This window comes from Hakea prostrata, chromosome 4 (genome assembly GCF_041222555.1).
Source record: "Hakea prostrata isolate BN-2017 chromosome 4, UWA_Hpros_2, whole genome shotgun sequence".
In the NCBI taxonomy this organism is placed as follows: domain Eukaryota; kingdom Viridiplantae; phylum Streptophyta; class Magnoliopsida; order Proteales; family Proteaceae; genus Hakea; species Hakea prostrata.
Window position 1 is genome coordinate 2,788,502 of NC_142603.1, and position 20,882 is coordinate 2,809,383.

A 20,882-nucleotide genomic window follows, 5' to 3' on the forward strand; every position below is an offset into this window, starting at 1 on the left:
AACAACTAAATAATCAAATGATGGAGCTACTTAATTTTATATGGTGCCCCAAATGTCGCTAGCCTGATCAAGGATTTGTTAATAAGGATCAAACTGCAGTGACAAGCACGATCAAGGATTTGTTTAATTCTTGAAGCAATTTTTGGGGATTTTTTTTGTTGTTAAATCTTCAATTATAATAGAGACTCCATGGGACCATTTATATTTTATAGTAATGTTTGTATATAGGCTCACCCTCTGAAATGATAACGATATCTCATCTGAATCTTCTATGCTCAGGTTTCACTCTTCCCTGTTTTTTTTGGTTAAAATTGGGTTTCAGTCTTTAACCGCCTAGGTCAAGTCGTTCTCTGTGAATTCTACACCTTATTTAGAGATTTGGTTTCGGTTCCATTTCTAGTTTAAATCACTGTAAGAAGGGGAAAAAAATCTTTCAGGAGAAACAATGATAAGATAGTTAAAATATGTGGAAATCAAGTGAGTTGGAGTAAATTGTGATTGGAAGCAAGGAACGAAATCTCGGTGGATCTCGCTGGTTCGCTGGTTGCCGAAACCAGCGAAACGGCGAGATTTCGCCGATAGGTTGTTGATTTAAATTAAGTGTAGGTGTGGGTTTAATGTGTAACGTGAAGGTTTTATAAAAAAACCATTTTTTCAGTAAGAAATAAATGGGATTGTGTCAGTAGCATTAAATATGTTGAATCAGATTTTATAAAACAAATAAAATATCACAAGGTGACAACGTGTGTGGCTACAAATGTGACACTCAAACCACTTTTAACTTTAAAAAAATTTATTTTTTAATATTGATGGGAGAAAGTGGGAAGACAGCACACGCTCGCACCTTCCAGCTACAGAAACCGTAGGAAAGCCAAAGAAAGCCAAAGAATCAGCGATGAAAAGTGAGTATTTACAGAATGAGCAGAGGCAGAGACTCAGAGGCATCACGTTGTCTCAAAGATTTTGACTTGTACCTGTTGGTTCTGTTCTCCTTTTCTTCGCAAACGGGGTTTCGCCGCGAGATTACTATGAAAGAACCAAAGAGGCGAGAAAGAACGTAGCAGTAGATTTACCATTTCCGACGATATTTTGCAGGTTGGATGGCGATTTTTGACAATATTTCAAGAATTCGATAGTTTTCCGGCGATGTTTAGCGACTTTCCGGCGAAATTCTTGAATTCTCGTTTCGCCCACCTATATCGTTTCGCCCTCCGGCGAAACCAGCGAATTTCGGCGATATTTCGCCGAAATTCGCCGAAACTAAGTTCCCTGATTGGAAGGCTCTTGTTTTAATCCGTTTGGTGAAAGCTGAAGATTCTGAATGACATCATCATTACCAACTAATTCACCATTGTTGCCCGACCTTGAAAAGCGTTTTTTCTAAGGAACGAACTGTGAGATTAGGAAGAAAAGAACTTTGGAGATGTTTACCCAGTGGAGATTCTTCGCCCTCCTCGAATTCCTGACTCTGTTACTCTCCATCTCTCAATCCACGACACCATACCCACATCCTGAATTTCCATGTAAACCTCCAAAGCACAGCTCCTATGCCTTCTGCAATACCTCACTACCCATCTCAACCAGAGCTCAATCACTCATCTCGCTCCTCACCCTGGATGAGAAGATTCAACAGCTCTCCAACAACGCAACATCGAATCCAAGGCTTGGCCTGCCTGCCTATCAGTGGTGGTCTGAATCTCTCCACGGGATCGCCGACAATGGCCCCGGCGTTTCTTTCAATGGATCGGTATCATCTGCCACTAGCTTCCCGCAAGTGCTCGTCACTGCAGCATCCTTCAATAGAAGCCTCTGGTTTGCAATTGCCTCTGCAGTTGCAGTGGAAGCAAGAGCGATGTATAACGTGGGTCAAGCTGGGTTGACGTTCTGGGCACCCAATATCAACATATTCAGAGACCCCAGATGGGGAAGAGGACAGGAAACACCTGGTGAAGATCCCATGGTCGCCTCTGCTTATGCCATCGAGTATGTGAAGGGTTTCCAGGGTGAGAATTGGAGCAGCGATGAAAGCAGAAGAGCTGATTATGGGGTGCTGGAGGGGTCTGATGATAAGTTGATGGTTTCTGCCTGCTGCAAACACTTCACAGCTTATGACCTGGAGAAATGGGGTGAATTCAGTCGATACAACTTCAATGCTGTGGTATTGTCTCTTCTTCCTCGAATTCTTTTTTGGGTCCATCCCTCTTGAGTTTTGTTTCGGAAGTTCGAGTTACTGGGTTATCTTGTTATCAATTTGCAGGTTTCCCAGCAAGATTTGGAGGACACGTACCAGCCACCATTCCGGAGCTGTATTGAAGAAGGCAAAGCAAGCTGTTTGATGTGTTCCTACAATTCGGTGAATGGAATCCCAGCGTGTGCACGGAAGGATTTATTGCAGAAAGCTCGAGAGGATTGGGGATTCAAAGGGTATTTCTAATTAATGCTTGCGATTTCCGAATACAACCCAGATTCGGATTTTGTGTGAAATCAGTCATTGCAGATGATGGGAGTTATTGGGTTTGACTTATAAAGGCCTAAAATGCAGGTACATCACCTCTGACTGTGATGCAGTGGCTACTGTCTTTGAATACCACGGGTATGTTAAGACCCCAGAAGATGCAGCTGCAGATGTTCTCAAAGCAGGTTCATTTCTTCTGCTTTTCTCCCTGCAATGAAATGATAATAGTGATTGCTTAACCAGCTTCACAGAATTGACTCCATTGCATTTCCAAGAGCAGGAACTGATATTGACTGCGGAACATATTTGCTTCGTCATACTCGGTTGGCAATTGAACAAGGGAAGATCCAAGAAGGGGACATTGATAAAGCTCTCCTCAATCTGTTTTCAGTGCAACTGCGCCTTGGTCTTTATGACGGAGATCCTATCAAAGGTCAGTTTGGGAAGTTGGGACCTAAGGATGTTTGCACTAAGCAACACAAGAAATTGGCACTGGAGGCAGCAAGGCAGGGCATTGTACTTCTGAAGAATGATAACAGGTTCCTGCCCCTGAATCAAAGCACTGTTGGGTCCTTAGCCGTCATTGGCCCGGCTGCACAGAATACCAGCATCTTGGGTGGTGGCTACACAGGTTTTGCCTTTGTGTCTCAATTAGCAATCAAGCTTGTGGACAAGCATCTGTTTGGAACTTTGATTTGTCTTATATGGTTTCAGGGTTTTTCTGAACTTTGCAGGTATCCCTTGCAATCCTATCAGTTATTTTGAGGGGCTCAAAGTATACATAGAGAAGACCTCATATGCTCCTGGTTGCCTCGACATACAATGCAGAGTTCACAATGAACTCAATGAAGCCATTCAAATTGCAAAGGAAGCTGATGTTGTAATTGTTGTTGCTGGGCTGGACCTGTCGCAGGAAAATGAGGAACTCGATCGATTTAGCCTTCTGTTACCTGGTAAACAGAAGGATCTTGTATCTTCCGTTGCTGCCTCGAGTAAAAGTCCAATACTCCTGGTACTCACTGGAGGTGGCCCTGTTGACGTCTCCTTTGCCAGAGATGATCCTCGTATTGCTGGGATTATCTGGGTTGGATATCCAGGTGAGGCTGGTGGGAAAGCACTTGCTGAGCTTATCTTTGGAGAATTCAATCCAGGTCAGTAACAGATTTATCGGTAAGACATCTATTTTATCCATGAGACTTGTAGTACAACACCAAATGATAAAAATGCTCATAGATTATTTTTTATGGAATGAGGTACTCAGGTGGAAGGCTCCCTATGACATGGTATCCAGAGTCTTTCATTCGTGTGCCGATGACTGATATGAGTATGCGGGAAGATCCTTCACGCAGCTACCCTGGACGAACTTATAGATTTTACACTGGAGAGAGTGTATACGGATTTGGATATGGCTTGAGCTACAGCAATTATACTTTCAGTTTCTTATCGGTGCCCGACAAATTAAGTTTACTGGGTTCTTCCCGAAATCTTCCTTACAGCATCCGCATGCTAAGCCAGAGAAGAGATGGCCATGAACATGTTCCTGTGGACGAGGTTGAGTCTTGTGATTCATTGAGATTCCACACAAAGATATTGGTGACCAATAATGGGGACATGGATGGGAGCCAAGTTGTAATGTTGTTCTCAAGAATGCCAGTCACATTTAAAGGTGCTCCACAGAAACAGCTTATTGGATTCACTCGCTTAAATATAGTGTCACACGGTGCAACTGAAGCCAGCATCTTGGTTGACCCATGTAAACATCTTAGTGCTGTGGATGAGCATGGAAAGAGATTCCTGCCATTGGGAAATCACATTCTAATGTTAGAAGGCTCAGAGCATTCCATCTCCATTCAAACTTAAATTAGGAAATTGTAACATACCATGAAGGGTCTGAAGATTCTGGCCTCTATGCATCCCAACACTTTTCATCAACTATGTATTGTGTTCTTCTTTGCAATGGAAACTGCCTGGTGCTCAATTTTGAAGGCTTTTGTAGAATGCAGATATTTTTCCTCAGTAAACCGATATTGTGTTCTAAAATTAAAATTTAGTTTTCTTGCAGGAGCTACCCATACACTAATGATGTTATTGGACCTGCAAAGCCTAAGACTTCTCATAGAATGAGAAAACACTTTCTGAGAGCGAGAATCCCCAGTCTAGCTAATATTGCTAGTAGGGCTAATTGCATGTCAGTTAATGAGTTTTTAAATAACATAAGCCAATAGAATTTCTGCTACTTCCAGTGTCGAAATCAAGAGATGCAATATCTTCCATTCTTCTCCTCTGGGTGGCTATCAGGTCTATATAGAAGAATCCAGGGTTCTAATGGTATCCCTGAAAGATGTTGGTGTCAAGGGGGGATTTTGTTTCTGTTCCAAAATTGTAGATATCAGTAGATCTTCTATGTATGTAGATTCTTCTAAGCGATCTTTTAGAACATTGTAAGTCAGAATTATCAACATGAGGCACTTTGTAACATTCCTACCAAAATCTCTATGCAGACATGATGAACCAGATAAAGATAACATATGATTTAAATAGATAAAAAAAAATTATGTGCAGCCAAACTTATTGCTTTGCTTATACAATTTAAATATTGCTGGTTACTGTACCAAAACTCTATTTCATTTGGCAAACGTATCGTTAGAGGATTAAAATGAAGATAGAACATGAATCAAATGTTAGGCGAATGTAAATCTCCACTGATAAATCAGTTATAAAGGAAGTGAACCCATATATGAAGCACAAATTTCATTCATCAAATTAACATACATGGAAATGGCTAATACAGACCCAATTGAACCTCCCATTGGAAGGGGAACAACAGTTGGTTACAAATACCCTGAAGGCTGAGGAGCAAAAGGAGAAAATATCTGTTCACTGAGGAAAATAATGTCTATGAACGGTCAGCTTCCCTAAATGTTCAGAATTTGTTCACATAATGGTGCAGCCGTCAAACTTGAACAGCTTCTTTTATGGTAATGCCTAAGTTCTTAACCATTGTCCCAAGCAATGCCTCCATAGAACTCATGAGTGGATGAATTGTCAAGTCTCTACTGTACGTATCCAGGAATTTCCAATAGGGAACAATTTTTTTTTTTTTTTAAAAGCAAAGCAGGAAATAGTACCCTTGACAAACTTAATAAAATACAAGTGCCTCTCCGCACCCTTGGAGAAAGGCAGGTTCTCATAGTGATTCTGTAAGGTAACACAGCAATGTTTTACAGCGCTCTAATTCCCCTTCAGAACGTCATAAAAGGTCGAAGGCCTCTTCCTAGAATCCGCACAGAGTTCCTGAAAATGCAAGAAGGATATGAGGTATGCTAGTTCTGCACTTTTCAAAGTTTTGAAAATATTCTACGAAGTGCATCTCATATATCATTCTAGTCAATTAAGCTATGGTACCTCCACAGCGGAAGCTAAACGCAAGATTGAAGCTTCAGCCCATGGACGGCCTATCAGTTGTAAGCCAATTGGAAGACCTTGTTTGTCATAACCAATCTGAACACGAGATTTGAAAAGAGAGATCAACAGATAAAACTACAAGCTCAGCTTGAAGATGAGTAGAAACAGAATTGGCTGAACTTAATATGAAAAGAGGGTCTTAACGTACTTCCAGACCCTTTCTCAGGCATGGATCAATCAGAACAAACACTAGTCCTAATTACATTGTAGGAGATAGAAGTCCCTTCCAGCACAAAACATTTTCTCAAAAGCATTTAAATCAAGGGACCGAAAAACACAAATATGATGAAACTGTAGTGAAGAATAAGCAGCAAGCAGAACAAGAAGGAAACAACAACTGCATCACGTAATCATTGCTGGTTTTTTCAAGTGAATTTCTAGCTCTCTGTTATTCATAAGCATGAAATACGTGAAGCTAATTAGCATCGTCATGCATTTTTATTGCATATATTATTTACTATCATAATCTTGCAAAAGGTTATTATTCAATCTAAACTCTAGAATGAAAAGGATTCAGAAAAAGATGTTTAGTCAAGTTGACTCATCCCAACACGAAACATGTTTGCTGTCATTAACAGTTGATTTCACTTTGAAAAGGGTCCTCCGGTGAAGCTGTGTGGGGGAGCTTGATCGAAACAGTAGAACACATGACTATGGACTATGATTGTGTATCATCTATCACCCAAGTTTTGAATCTTTGCTAAGCATTGGTCAGCTGCCAATCAAGTTAAAGTGTCAGTTCATTAATTGGTTCTGCAGAGATTTTTCATTAGAAGTTTCAATGGGATATTTTATTAGTCACTATATTCATTTACCGCAATTAAATGGTACTATATCTTTCAGTGAAGATATCTGTCCACTTCCTGAAGATGGATGGACCATATGGAACCATACCAAAAGAAACATAAATAGTTAAATTGTGGGAGCAAGCAGAAACAATTTCTCATTTATATGAACCCATAAAATTGGACAGCCTCTTAAAACTTCAATTTTTATCAATTCTATTACGAATGCGAAAATCAATATGTTCTAGAGGGACAGGGAAGTTCCTTAGTCCTGCTTTCTATATTACAGTCTGATGCCATCAGACTTCTAGTGGTAGTGAGCTCAAGTCAGAAACAGTATCCCTGTGAAGTGGCACAAGGTTGCATATACAATGACCCTCCCCAGACTCTGCCTTAGTTGGATCCTTGTGAATGGGTACACCTTTTTTTAATTTGATGGCATCAGAATCCAGAATTTGAGGAGTGTGTTTATTTCTTTCTACAACTTCCCAAAATATCTTGAATTCTGAAGCTTATGTGGATCCTATTCCACTTGAGAGTCTAAGCTATTCCCTCTTCAGCCAACCAATCCATAAAGCAGCATATCATCTAATCAAAAGAAAAATAACTGCATAGAACACCACAGGGACAAATAGCAACACAAGGATAAGTTTTACCCACAGGAACAGATATAGCTGGCAGTCCAAGAAGGTTCGCTGATACTACAAACTGCATCAGATATCCTGAAACCACATTTATAATATGAGATAGGACCAACAAGAAAATAATGGATTTTCAGAAATGAAAATTGAAGTATTCAGCTTTCACTTTGTTAGTAATATCACGACCAGTCCTAAATAACCAATGTATGATGACATCCAAGCAACATTTAGCAGCTGTAATGTGTTATAAAAAAATAAATAAAAAGAAGAAGAAGTAAAAGTAACAATTTATTGGAGTAGTAACAAATCCTTTCTTCACTAGTCAAATAAAGATTTTAGTATAAAAGTATGGCAATGCAGAAATTTCATTTCAGTTCAACTATTACTGAAATAGTGATAATTTCCATCAAGTGTTATCCTTTAATCTTGAAATATTTTACTGGTATATTTCATTACTTCACATTTGACCAGATGGAGCCCATTGTTAATTGAGAACATCCAATTTCAAGAATTCATAAAGGAAAGTTCAGAATAAAATCCTTCCAAAGGATATTAGTCATGGAAAAAAATATCTTTTCTCGTATCACTTGCTGGACTTAACAGATCACCATACATGTCAAAATTGCCACAGGTTTTGAATGACCAATATTGACCTAAGAGGCAATTATTAAGCTAAAATGCAAATTGACAGAAAATTACTCAGGAACATGATGGTAAATTGGTAATGGAGAAGACTGATAGTAAAACAGTAATGGACTCTCAAGTAATCCCCACGCCACGCTAGTTCACTTAGGTTCCAGATTTAAAATGCTACATATTACAAGGAGAACAGAGAAGTGTCCAGAGTGAAGAGTAGATAAACATCACAGGATACTTGGAACATCTTTCTTCCTAGTTCCTCCAAATGTAGAGATAGATTAAGAAAGAAAAATGGCTGCAAGTGAATGGAGATATGCAAACATGAGATTATGAATTTATGATTCAGATAAATCAGTCCCATAGTCACTGCTGATTCACATATTTCTCCAAGCTTTTGGGTGTCTTGACATCAGTTTGGCCTGAATCTACTCTGAGGTTTCAAAGTTGTCTGAGAATAGGAGATTCATCAGCCACAATAGCATGATATTAAAGAGGCTGGAGGTCCACAGAGGTTTTCTCCCTAAGGAAATTCTCCAATGAACACAGTACTAGACAAAAAGGGAGAAAAATCTCCAAGTGGATGAGTCAGTCAACTAGGGAGTGTCTTCTCAATTTTGGAGATTCAGCACACATGATGGCATTTGCTTCATTGTGCATTCCTTTTATCCTGTTTTTCTTGTGCAGTAACTTCTCTATTCTCTGTGACTCCATTTGAATCAGATTGTACATTGTACATGTACTGAATCAAGTGGGATTATTCCTCTCACCTACAAATGAATAGGAATTATTCCTCTTACTAATAAATCGTATCCATCTTGGTTGAAAAAAAATAAAAAGTTGAGAAATCAGAACAACCACCACGTAACAGTTAAAAGACCATGAAAACCTAGAACATATTTTTCATCTTCTAATTGAAATAGATATTTTCTTAGAAGCTCAAAGATATGGTCTAAGAGTTCACTGAAATTGCATGTCAATCTGGGTGCACAGGCTATTTGATTGTTTTAAATACTCAGATTTCTGTATAATTCTTAAAGATTTCCATTGTAATTCTATTGTCTTCACATGCAAGATCCATTATAACTAAAGTTAATAACACAAACACAGCAAAGTTGAGTTTTCCAAATTTCCAAAATATGTAGCTTTTTATTTGTCTGGAGTTAACATCTTGCTGGGCGTTATACTTGTGCAGTTTATGTTTATACTGCATAAGAAGAAAAAGAATTTTGTTGATAAGATAATATAGCACAAATACCAACTGAGAAATGGCTAATTTGAGTTTTAAGCATTCAGAATAAATTAAGAGAATGATTGTCAAAAAGAGGGTATAAAGTATGATGATGACTGACCTGTAACCTGTAAATTTGACTCCCCTTGGTTTAGAGAGCTTGGAGGTATTACAGGTGCTGTGATGCTGTAGTGCAAAAGGATAATAAGTCATAGTGCATTGTTTCAGTTACAATTCATTTATGAAAGTTAAAACATGATTAAATTCGCTATGCAAACATGCACATTCATTCTATTACGCAAGTTCCTTTTTCCTTTGGACAAATAATTATGCAATTTTTTTTTTGGTGAAATTTTTAAGCAAGTTTATATATGATAAAATCTACTCAATTGGTTAAAGAGTAGACTCTGCAAATATTTTTTCTTACAACAAGGAAATGTCAAAGAAACGGAAGGAACAGACCCATAAGAATAGGGAATCAATCTAAAAGGCAGAGATAAAAAGCCAAACAAATTATAAGAAGCTATGTCCATGAAAACCTAGTAAGAGTTAGCCAACCCTACCCTGTTGTGGGGGTTACAATGATGTCAACGTTCTTGAAAATCTCCGTATGATAGTACATGCACCGTCGCCTGCATAGTTAAATCAGTGTGAGAGAACACAGAGATCAAATAAACATTACAACTAATTAACTTACCTAATTGAGAAATTATCCATGGACTTTTGGAGTAGGATATCAAAAAGATGGACAACGGATAAATCCAAAAAGGGGGAAATATAAGTACTAAAACTATGACCACTATATTACCCAAGAATCTAATAATTGATTAAGCATTATATTTCCACACCTAATACGCTGGGAAGCAACATAATCTGATGCAGAGAAGGACCGGAAAACTGCCATATTAGTGCGAGTATCAAGTGTCAATTGAGCGTCTTTCCTACAGAGCAAAAAAAAGAGAAGAAGACATTGCAACATGACTCAAGATAATGAAATAAAATTACAAATCATTATCTGAAAGCAGGAACTATAAAAGGACCATTGGAGTTGGACTAGCATAAGTAAGAAAGAGTACCCATCTTCACAATCAGGATTTAATGTGCATAATGATTCAGAACCAAATGTAACAACATGGGCAGTTCGCATCTCATGTAGCTCTGGTATTGTAATCTCTATAACCTAGAACAAAATATAGGTACTTTCCTGTCAATCATCAGACTAAAATTTCCTTATGAAAAAGAAGTTAATAGTAGCACATGTTACCATTAAACAGAGCAAACTTACTTCACATCCATGAGTTCGTGAAAGTAGATTAAGAATTTCCTCACACTTATCAGAAATATCAGTTGAATAGACATCATTAAACCACTGCAACAAATAACCACATGACCATCCATACCAGGCTTGCATGAAAATTGAAAACTAACCATTTCAACAAGAAGATTTTCATGATCCATACCTCTGTATACTTTCCAAGTCGTAATCTTAATGCATTTGGACTTTCATGTGATGACAAATTTGGCAAGCAGGGGGGAGCCTACAAAATGAATTGACAATAGTTTTTGAGATATTTATGAAATTTAAAAAAAAAAACAAATCGTGAGCATTTACAAATATCATGTCTTGAGGATAAAAGAATTGGGAAACATGAGAAAGCTAGAAAAGGCAAGAAAATGCAAAAATGTAGGAGTACCAACTACCCCATTCCAACTTAACTCCCCCACCCCAAAAAAAAGAAGAAGAAGAAGAGTTTCACCCGAAGCATTTCATTTGGACTATGCTTTTTACATGGTTAAGCAGAAAAGCATCACAAAGAATTCAACTCATTAGGACACAACCATCAGAAACTTCATTATGGCAAGAAAAACATAATACGGCAGCAGCAACAACAACAATAGAGCCTTATCCCAACTAAATGGAGTCAGCTAGAAAAACAAACATTAACATCAAAAAGAAGAAGAAAAATAAGTAGCTAGGTTGGAGATATGGATTATAACGTCAAAAAGGTGGCCATCCTCAGATAGTTATATTCTAATGGCTGAAGAAATCTTTGTTTGATGACCAATTTCTCAACCATTTTGCACTACTTAATACTCTTATGAATGTAACCAACAAGTGGTAAAGTTCTTCATATTTAATAGAAGAAAGAAAATTAACAACATTTATGCAGCAACCGTAGCTTAAAAATAATATAATAATATATAAAAAATTTTGATGAATAAATAAATATATTAAACAAAAGGAAACAAAAGAACAAGGACTTTAAGCAGAAGACCGAAAGGAGGAACTAAGACCCCAGGAGACAACAATAAGCATGCTCCTTGGGGTATCGTCAATAGGGGGATGGGGCATGGCTAATAGTAATTATTATTATGGTAAGAACAGTTAATAACAGCTTTTAATGTTTTCCATTTTATTAATAAAAATCTGAAAAAAGCCTACCAAATTTACTAAAAGTTTTACAAAACTTAGAACATCCATTAAGGGGAAAAAGAGGATCCTTTTCTTGATTCAGTAAAGTATAAATAGATACATATCCTCCAATTGAGACATAATAGGAAAATGATACCCAAACTACCAGACAGGCTTCATAATTCTCTATAATATGGTAGTCAAGTTGGTCAAGGTGATCAAGTTCCAAGCTTGAAAGAATATGAAAATAGTGACTAACATAGAATCAGATACAGAAGAATGTGGTGTATGACAATCTTTCATAGCATATCAGCTTTAGATACTAAACATGTGGCTCAAGATATAGCTACTTCCCTATCTACCAAAATGCTTCTGAGAAATACATAAATATACTTTTATTTGCCCCATAAACGGAAGTGCTATTGAGGGGGAAAAAATAGTAATAGACAAAATCAGTGGCAGGCTCTTTTTTATGCTTCTGAAAGGCCTTTATTTTAACACTGCAAAGAGTTACCCATTTCTCTAAGTGATAAAAAGTTTAGAATACCGAAAAAAGACAATCAATGGCCCTTCACTGTGCAAAACGTGCATGCTGTGCAGTAGCCATTGACTCTTACAGAGTAACTTTTCCAACCATCCAATCCATTACATAATGTACCTTTTACAGAAGCATTTCACTGCCGGATTAGAAAGATAGTATCAACATCAGAAAAGCTGTAAGAACCAACGAAAATTAGGATTAACGCTTTTCCTTGATGGACTTGCAAATCTGAAGATTATTGAAGGTTATGCTTCAGTTTTGTCATAAAAATGAGCTACATGGGATTTTTGGAATAAATACTTAAATTTACCAAATCAAAATTGAGTACAGATTTCTTGGTAAGTTAGAACAGGAGTAAATGCTTAAATGTAGTAAATTAAAATGTCAGTTTATATTTTTTTTGGCAAGTTAAAACGAGGAAACATTTGACTGCATACATTTGACCCTTCGTAAACCCAGCTAAATGGAAGAGCCTTGTCCGCTGGGTACGACTTTTTGTAAAATCAAGAACATTAAGCACGAATTCATGCAAATCCTCAATCTCAAAAAAGATGGTGGTTGAAAGAATCCATTAGTTAGCACAGAAGTTTCTTGTATATTCATAATGAAGCCCGGAACTACTAATACACTCAGTACAGGAGAAAACTAAAAAGACATTGTGCAGATTTAAATAAAGAACGAGTTCAGAATGTTACTGGATTCAAACTGATTCTATCAGCAAGAGAGCAGCCCAATATTGCTGCATACCTGAATGAGGAAGCAAAACTTGAGAAAATCATCAATCGCCACAAAAAGAAGCTTGCAAGTGAAGGCAACAAATGTTTATTTATATTATTTAGTCAAAAGGTCCAGAAGTTGTAAATATAAGAATTCCTTGAAAAAACTTCAAACAATATATGAACAAAGGAGAGGAGTTGATGGTAATCAAAGTTACAAGAGATGGGACATTTAGTTAAGCAGAGGAGCAGTCTCAAACATATGCATTTTGTGAGGAGCATATCCAAATATATAGGAATGCAAAATTTGACACATCAGTAGCCCAGGTAGAACCAATAAAGAACTATAAACAATGTAAAATATCAGAAATTTGTTATCAACTTATTTATCTTAATACTATTACCATTGTTGTAGTTATAATTGCAACAATAAAAATTACCAGTGGCATTGGTTTGGCCAAAGAAAATTGCAAGCTGGAATGAAGACAATTATAAACTCAGACCAAAAAAGGTGCTTGCTCAAACTGAGGAAATAAATTTACCAAAAAAACTAGGGCGATAAACATTTTTGACATTCAATATTTTTCCAGCTGTATGAAAAGTTTAAAGTGCAGGCAATACCAGATCAACCATACCACATAATACAAGCACCGGGATTCATAATTCCTCAAGGATCCACAGATGAAAACTTACACAAGCATGACATCCTCAACTGTGGATGCAACTGGTCCAATGATTTCCGCAGTCCCACAATCACAGAGTGATCTGTAAAACAAAAATAAGAACTATATTTGAATTGCTAATGCCAAAAGAAGCCTAAAATGATTCTTAATTCATCAGCTAGACACAAATCGAAGGGAACCTAAAAACGTTATGTTATTAATGTAACCCTACTGTCAGAATGTAAATGCATCTTATTATTCAAACTTGTTGGGTATCATAGGAAATATAACAGAACAGATAATTCAACTGTGTGGATAGGAAGCTTAATGGCATCCATGGTTGTCAAGGCGACAAGGTGAGGCAAGAGGGCAATGAAACCAAGGCGACAAGGTGACACCAGGTTGCCTTGACCCAAAAATGGGCCTAGGCACCTGGCGGATGGTTTGACAACCATGATGGCATCTCTTTTCTTTCCCAAAAAAACAGTGAAAGCACAGTTATTTCACCAAGACGCAGATTAAATACTTCCATACCATCAGAAACCACACACATACTTTGCATTTCTTGACATATGTCATATCTAATTTTTCCACTAAAATATTCTGGAAGGTGCCTGCTAGTTCAGCTGGAAAACTCAGGGCTGTTTTTTTGCCAAGACCTGGGATCCCGTCCAGCTTTCACCTCATTTCCAATAAAAAGATAAAGAAGTCAAAGCACTCTTTTCTAATACAGATAGCTACCATTAAATATGCAGCTTCAATATGACTAAACTAATTGAATTAGTACTATCCACCCCATAATAAAAATAAAATCCAAATGTTTCTAGATAGCTTTCACTGGATCAACACACATAGTTAGGTGTATAGAACCAACGAGTGTAAAATACAATATGCAGAGGACAATGTTCATGGAGAATCAAAATAGAGTGGTTGAAGTTGAGAGATTAACTTTACAGGAAATTTTTTGTAGAGCAGCTAGACAACCAGCTATGATGTATGGTGCAGAATATTGGGCAGTTTCCCTTAGATAAACTCAGTTTATGGGAAAACTAGGAATGATCATACCAGAGTTAATCTGGTAGTATTCCTGATACATGATAAGCTATGAGAAAGTTGCTTGATGTAGCATGGTCATGTCCCACTAAGGCCTTTGGATGCTCTAGTACGGATCAGGTGATTTGATTTAGAGTGAAGGAACTAAAAGAACGAGGGGTAGACAAAAAATGAACTTAGGAGAGGCCTTGTATTAAATAGGAACTTGAGTAGAGCTAACTGGTGGCCAAGGATCCATGCAGTGAACCCTATTTAGTTGGATAAACCCGAGTTGTTGTTGTTGTTGTTGAACCATTGAGTGTAATTGTTTCAACCTAGTATTAAGCCCAAGGATGGTGTTTAATGCATACAACTCCAAATCAAAAAATGGATCAGAATATCCTAACCCAACTGAAAATCAAAATTCCAGCAGGCTAATTCTGCAATTCCCACCAATAATCTTTTTGTGAGTTTTATATTAATATATAGCCGTATACAACAAAATCAAAGTTCAACTTTGAAACCAAGCAGTTCTCTCTCAAAACCAACCTTGGGACTCTAAAAATACAGGATCAGGAGGAACTCTTTATCAGGGAAATACCATAAACCCATGGATTACTATTTAAAGTTTTTAATAGTACTTTAACAAAATCAAAACAAAAGTATCTCATTTGACAGGAAATTTCAGAGGCTCGCATCAGCAATGATTACACAAAACCCTTGGTTCACCAGCTTACCCTTTCATGTTAGTCCGCCCGTATGTTGTTTTTAAGCCCACAACACCACAAAGTGAAGAAGGAATTCGCACCGAACCTTTGCAGAAAAGCATGAAACAGAATCAGGTTACGTCTTGGAAAAAGGACCAGCTGAAATATATCTAACATGCTATACAACCTCCAGCATCTGTTCCTAGTGCAGCTGAACATAGTCCAGAAGCTACAATTGCTGCTGAGCCAGAAGAAGATCCACCAGTATATCTATCTAGTGCATGAGGGTTCCTCGCTGTCCTGTAACAAACAAGATTTAAAAAACAAGTATGTTTATGAAGCAATCTAGAACAAGTCTGTCGGTAAGATGAATAAAAGCTGAAGATGTAAGTAATTATGCTGTTATAAGAATTGCAACTATTGAAAGGTAGCATATTAAGGTATTCAACATTGAAATAAAGGGTAAAGAACGCTTTTTTTTTGGGGAGGGGGGTGGAAGGGGGGGGGGGGATACCAACTATCTATAAAATAACTACTATCTTATCAATCGACAAAATGATACCAATAACTGGTAGCGCAAACCGAAGCCTACTCAACCAACAAAGTAGAGATAAAGAAAGACACTTATAAATTCACCCAAAAAGGATGTGTATAAGATTTAAATGGAGAACCGTTAATGAAAAACTTTATGAAAACTCTGTACAAATTCACAAACGATGCTACAAAAGTGCAGAAGCAAATTCAACATATTCCTACAAGACTTTATCACTGTTAAGCAAATGCTTACCCATAATTTGGATTGTTTCCAGTAGTTCCAAAACCTAGTTCATGCATATTTGCCTTCCCTACAAAAATTACACCACAGCTCCGCAATTTTGAAACACAAACTGCATCTTCTTTAACAGGGCGGACTACATGATACCATGTTGTTGCACCTGATCAATACATCTCCAAGACAAGTTAAGTATGCTGCATAAGTTTCTCTAAGGGGAAAAAATTTTTATGGGAAGATGAAGAGGAGGATATTACCCTTGGTTGGATAAGGGCAACAGTCTATATCATCCTTGATCGCCATGAAAATGCCATCCAGAATAGAAAGTGATCTTCCTACAAAATGAATGTCCTCATCTTACCTCTCGGGGGAAGAAAAAAAATGTCTACATATCTATAAGCAAAAACTTCAAGGACGATGACAGCATTAGTCAGCTATACCCAATACGTTAGACACCACCAGTGTACTGTAAACAACTCATAAAGTTTAGCAGGACCAGTAACTAGCACAAGTACCTTCCTCAAACCTCTGTGTAGAAGCGGCAGCTTGTTTCCTTAGATCCTCCTCATTAAAGCTGATTAAGAATGGCATTGGAGGCTTCCTCTCGTTGAACTCCTTCATGACTGAGATAATTTTATCTGCAACCTGTATGCTGAAGATTCAATTCTCTCTTCACATAATTATTTTAAAATAACTTTCATGAATCATGAGACAACTGGATCTGCAGTGGTTTACCATTGATGGAGTTGCATGTCCAGATCGATAAGCATGAGCATAATCACGGATCTTCCAGTAAAGAAATGGAAAAGATTCACCAGACCAGTAAAGAGCAGGATCATAAGGAGGAAGGCACTTCAAAGCTAATTCAACACGGTCACCAGCAGTACCATCTTCCTCCATGACAATCACATCAGGTTCCTTATCTACATCCACAATCATTAGGCAACCTAAGTTACTTTGGCACTTTCAGCAGCTATACCGTTAGGTGATCTAGTTTTGGGCTATTTGTTACCTTGATAGATACAACAACAACAACGATGACAAGCCTAGTCCCAACTAAATGGGGTTGGCAAGATGGATCCTTGCCTTCCAATCAGCTATGTTTCTCATTTCTCTTAAGGTTATCTTAGGTCTGCCCTTAACTCTTCTAATTCCTTCAATCTGGATCAAATCAATTCCCCGAACAGAGGCATTTAAGTGCCTCCGCTGAACATGGCTGTGCCACCTCAATAGACTTTCTTGTAGCTTATCATTTACCGGGGCTACTATTTGTTACTTTACTAGTTAATATAATACATATTTCCTGTTAAGTGCATAACATTTTCCAAGTTCTGCTCTGCAATGGGAGCCTAACTGATCACTTTTACTACCTGATTGCTTGTGACTTCCAAAAAACCATTCATTTTATGACATTTTGCATAGCATTTTTATCAAAAAGGAGACTTGTCAATGGACATCATCAAGTCATATTGGTTTTTCAAGGTACAGAAAAGGTCATTTAACTTTACACAAAATGAAACCATTCTTCTTAGTCTTCGGTGATGTAGTAGAACTGAATCCAATTTCAGTGAAGAAAATAAGTACTACAATTTCATAAAAGAGAAATAGGCCACTGGATAGAGCAGATACACCAGCATCTGGAAATATAAATCCCTTCTCACCCTCAGGACCTTTAACACTCAGGTACTGGAGCTGGAGAGGGGTGGAACCCAGCAATAAAATACCTCTACTGAAGCACTGAGCTATTGTTGGTCAGAAAATAAAACTTATGAAAAAGAAAATAAACGTGTAAATTGAAACAAGAAACACCTTGGGGTGGGAACTCAGGTTTAAACATGGGTTTTTTCTGGTATCACAGTCCTCCGCAACTCCTGTAAATTGAAACAGCCTCGCATCAGTCCCAAAATTGTGTATACAGGAATGAAACAAACATTATTTTGCAAAGAATCTAACCTCATCCGTTCTGTTCTGCTTCCTCAATATCGACAGGATGAAAGACCCTACAAGTGGAGCTTCAAGCAGCCAAACGAATAACTTCAATGCAAACCCTGTTAAATGAGGAGCTGCAAGCAATAAACCAAATCAGACGATAGAACCATCTCCAACAGACCAATCAAGTATGGTTATGTTTTAAGTGCTCAGACAGATTAGACAAAAACTCTGGAGCCGATGGAATGCATTAAATCAAGTTTTAACTTATTCCATACTAAACTGATTCAAGTAGTGCCCATGTTGTGGATCAAGAGACCCATTGAACGCATTGTAAAATATACAAGAAAACGGATAAATATAAAGAAATCTAAACCAATCCAACTGAACTTAAAACTCAGTAATGGTTAGAGATGATGAAGCAATGGACAGGCAAAACTATCTAACCATGTACAGCTTCACGTTCATATTTGACTGCGGTCAAGTCGACTTCCTCCACAGGCAACATTACTCGCTTCTTACTCATGCTTAAACAAGCACCCTGCAGAAACTGAATTCGTTTTCAAGCTTACAATCGAGATTTAACGCCACACAATAAAACCCAGTTGTAGAAAATCTTTCAAAGGAAAGAAAAAATGAAATCAAAAGGAATGTCTGAAACAGAAAGAAGAAACCGTACCTTTTGATTAGAAAGTAGAAGGTAGGTAGGCAGTCGGTAGCTGCAACTTTAGGCGCTAAACCAAAACGGGTCCCAGTATATTTAAGGTGTAGCTAATCAAACACATTGAGATCTGAAAGACTTCACATTTCCTCGTCGGATTTTCCTTTGCTCTCCTTGTATAAATCGTCGTCGTTGTTCCGAGCTTCGGCGGAAAGATCGAAGTGAGACGTGAGACGTCAGAACAGGCCAAATCGCAGTGGTTGGTTTACGAAGAATTGAAGAAAAAGATCATTGTGATCCACGAACAGGGAAGAACTAGTGTGGCTTCTAGAATGGGTTGTATTTTCTTCTTGCAGCGAAAGGCAACCAATTGAGTGAGTTTGGTCAATCAAAACAACTTCTACAAACTCCATTCCAAATCAGGGGCTTTGACTGTGCAGTCAAAATAAAAAATAAAAAATTTGTAATTTGAAAAGGGCAGAGAGGGAGATGGGTATAATGGAAACCCAGAACTTTCTTTTGCTCTCTCTATGGTGTTGTGTCTGTTCTATGTGCATTTTGTATCTTATTCTGTGATCTTTGTCTTTGTGCTTTTCTCCCGTCTCGTCTCCCCTATAAACTCCTCAGATCACCTTCTATAAAGCATCCCTCCTGTCTATTACTTGCTTCTCTTGATCGATCTTCTTCATTTTAAACTCTGCTCACGCTCTGCTTTTGCCTGGGAGATTGATCCTAAATCTGCTTACACGCCATATACCGCACAAGGTATCTTTTCTTTTCGGATACTGATTTTGCTTCTGCAAGTGATCTGGGTTGTAATTAATGGGTTTTCTTCCTCTTATCATGACAAAAAATTGGAACTCTTTGCTGCTGTTTTCTCTGTGACCCTGCCTTTGTGTTCATGGTTTATCCATACTCCTCCTGGGGAACGGGTTTTTGGGAATTGAAAGACAGACAGATTGGAATAGGATCCAATGGGGGTTCTTTGAATCAATTCCTACATTGAAGAAACCAGTTCTTCATTCAAACAACTCAATTTCTACTCCATTTGAAAGATTCATTTTTCTGAAATTTTCTACTCCATTTGAAAGATTCATTCTTCTTCTGAAATTAAATCCAATTAATTGGATTTAAACCCAAAAAAAAAAAATCTAAAAGAGAGGGAAAAGATCTTCAATCACACTTTTTTTTTTTTTTTTTTTTTTTTTGATCAAGTAGAATCACACAATTCACAGCCACCACCACCACGGGTGGGTTCAAGGGGGTGTCTTTTGCTTCAAACAAAAGAGAATATTCATCACCAAAGAAGTGAACCTGAAGCTTTCTTACACTGAACTAGTGCTCGGCAAATTATTTTCAATGCAAGTCCCTTCATAAACAGAGTTGGTTACTTATTTACCTTTTCAAAAAGAAAAAAATGAAGGATCCATTCAAATTTTTGAGTTCAATTAAAGCTCAAATATGAAAATACTTTATAATTCATGTTTAAGAATCTCATTATGTGTTTTTTCTCTTTTTTCCCCTAGTTGCTTGCCCCAACCCCAATCCCAATCCCAACTTCCCAATATAACAAACAAAAATGGAAACTTATCAGATTCTATGATTCTATTGCTTCAATATTTAAGACACAAATAGCACAGTCTTCCTTAAAAGCAATCTACCATATGAATCAAATGATTTGTCAATTTGATTTAGGTTTAACTCTATGAAAACAAATTCTATGGAAGTCTTTGCCCTACTTTCTGGGTGCAATTATATATTGGGTTGGTTCCTTATTTATATTAATCTATTGACTATTTTCATACAAGCACAACTACTTTATCCTAACTGTAATCAATCTTTTTTTTTTCCCAGAAAACAAAGAGTTAACTAATCTGACGAGGAATGTGAGAATCCAAGTATTTTTGTAGGTATTAAAGTAACTCTTCCAAAAAAGGGATGTGAGAACTCAGAACCCATTAGCTATAAAGTACCAATGCCAGACAAAAGCATGGATTCTCTTTCTGTCACTTTGTCATCTCTAGGGTTTGGGATTTTAGGGACCATCCTATGTATCAAAAAACAATCACAAGACAAAGATACTAGACATGCATAATAAGATTATATTCTTGGTGAAGAAGCTTCTTTGAAATAAAGGAATCAACACCATTAATAACCAAACACATATTCAACACATTGCTACCATCAACATAGTGAAATTATAAATTGTCATCTTCTTTTCTTTTCTTTCTTTTCT

At 37.4% G+C, this 20,882-nt stretch overlaps 2 protein-coding genes across 2 annotated transcripts; one reads left to right on the plus strand and one right to left on the minus strand.

The window, feature by feature from the left end:
• The first annotated feature begins 1,099 nt into the window (after positions 1 to 1,099).
• On the plus strand, positions 1,100 to 4,450 carry LOC149017068 (Glycosyl hydrolase family protein). The gene is made up of 6 exons (XM_089151367.1): positions 1,100 to 2,158; positions 2,258 to 2,424; positions 2,543 to 2,640; positions 2,736 to 3,086; positions 3,190 to 3,606; positions 3,717 to 4,450. Exons 1-6 carry the CDS (start codon positions 1,424 to 1,426, stop codon positions 4,313 to 4,315), a joined length of 2,367 nt encoding a protein of 788 aa, XP_089007493.1. The 5' UTR covers positions 1,100 to 1,423; the 3' UTR covers positions 4,316 to 4,450.
• A 459-nt stretch (positions 4,451 to 4,909) lies between these two features.
• On the minus strand, positions 4,910 to 19,757 carry LOC149017069 (fatty acid amide hydrolase-like). Its single transcript, XM_089151368.1, is given in 22 exon segments — positions 4,910 to 5,749; positions 5,861 to 5,956; positions 7,366 to 7,427; positions 9,335 to 9,399; positions 9,777 to 9,845; positions 10,062 to 10,154; positions 10,290 to 10,393; positions 10,499 to 10,582; positions 10,674 to 10,751; positions 12,863 to 12,914; positions 13,577 to 13,648; positions 15,315 to 15,390; positions 15,472 to 15,584; positions 16,072 to 16,219; positions 16,314 to 16,391; positions 16,572 to 16,701; positions 16,792 to 16,979; positions 17,866 to 17,899; positions 17,901 to 17,927; positions 18,010 to 18,119; positions 18,433 to 18,535; positions 18,665 to 19,757. Coding segments are annotated over 21 exon segments (1,821 nt in total). The 5' UTR covers positions 18,512 to 18,535; positions 18,665 to 19,757; the 3' UTR covers positions 4,910 to 5,686.
• Between the last annotated feature and the right edge of the window lie 1,125 nt (positions 19,758 to 20,882).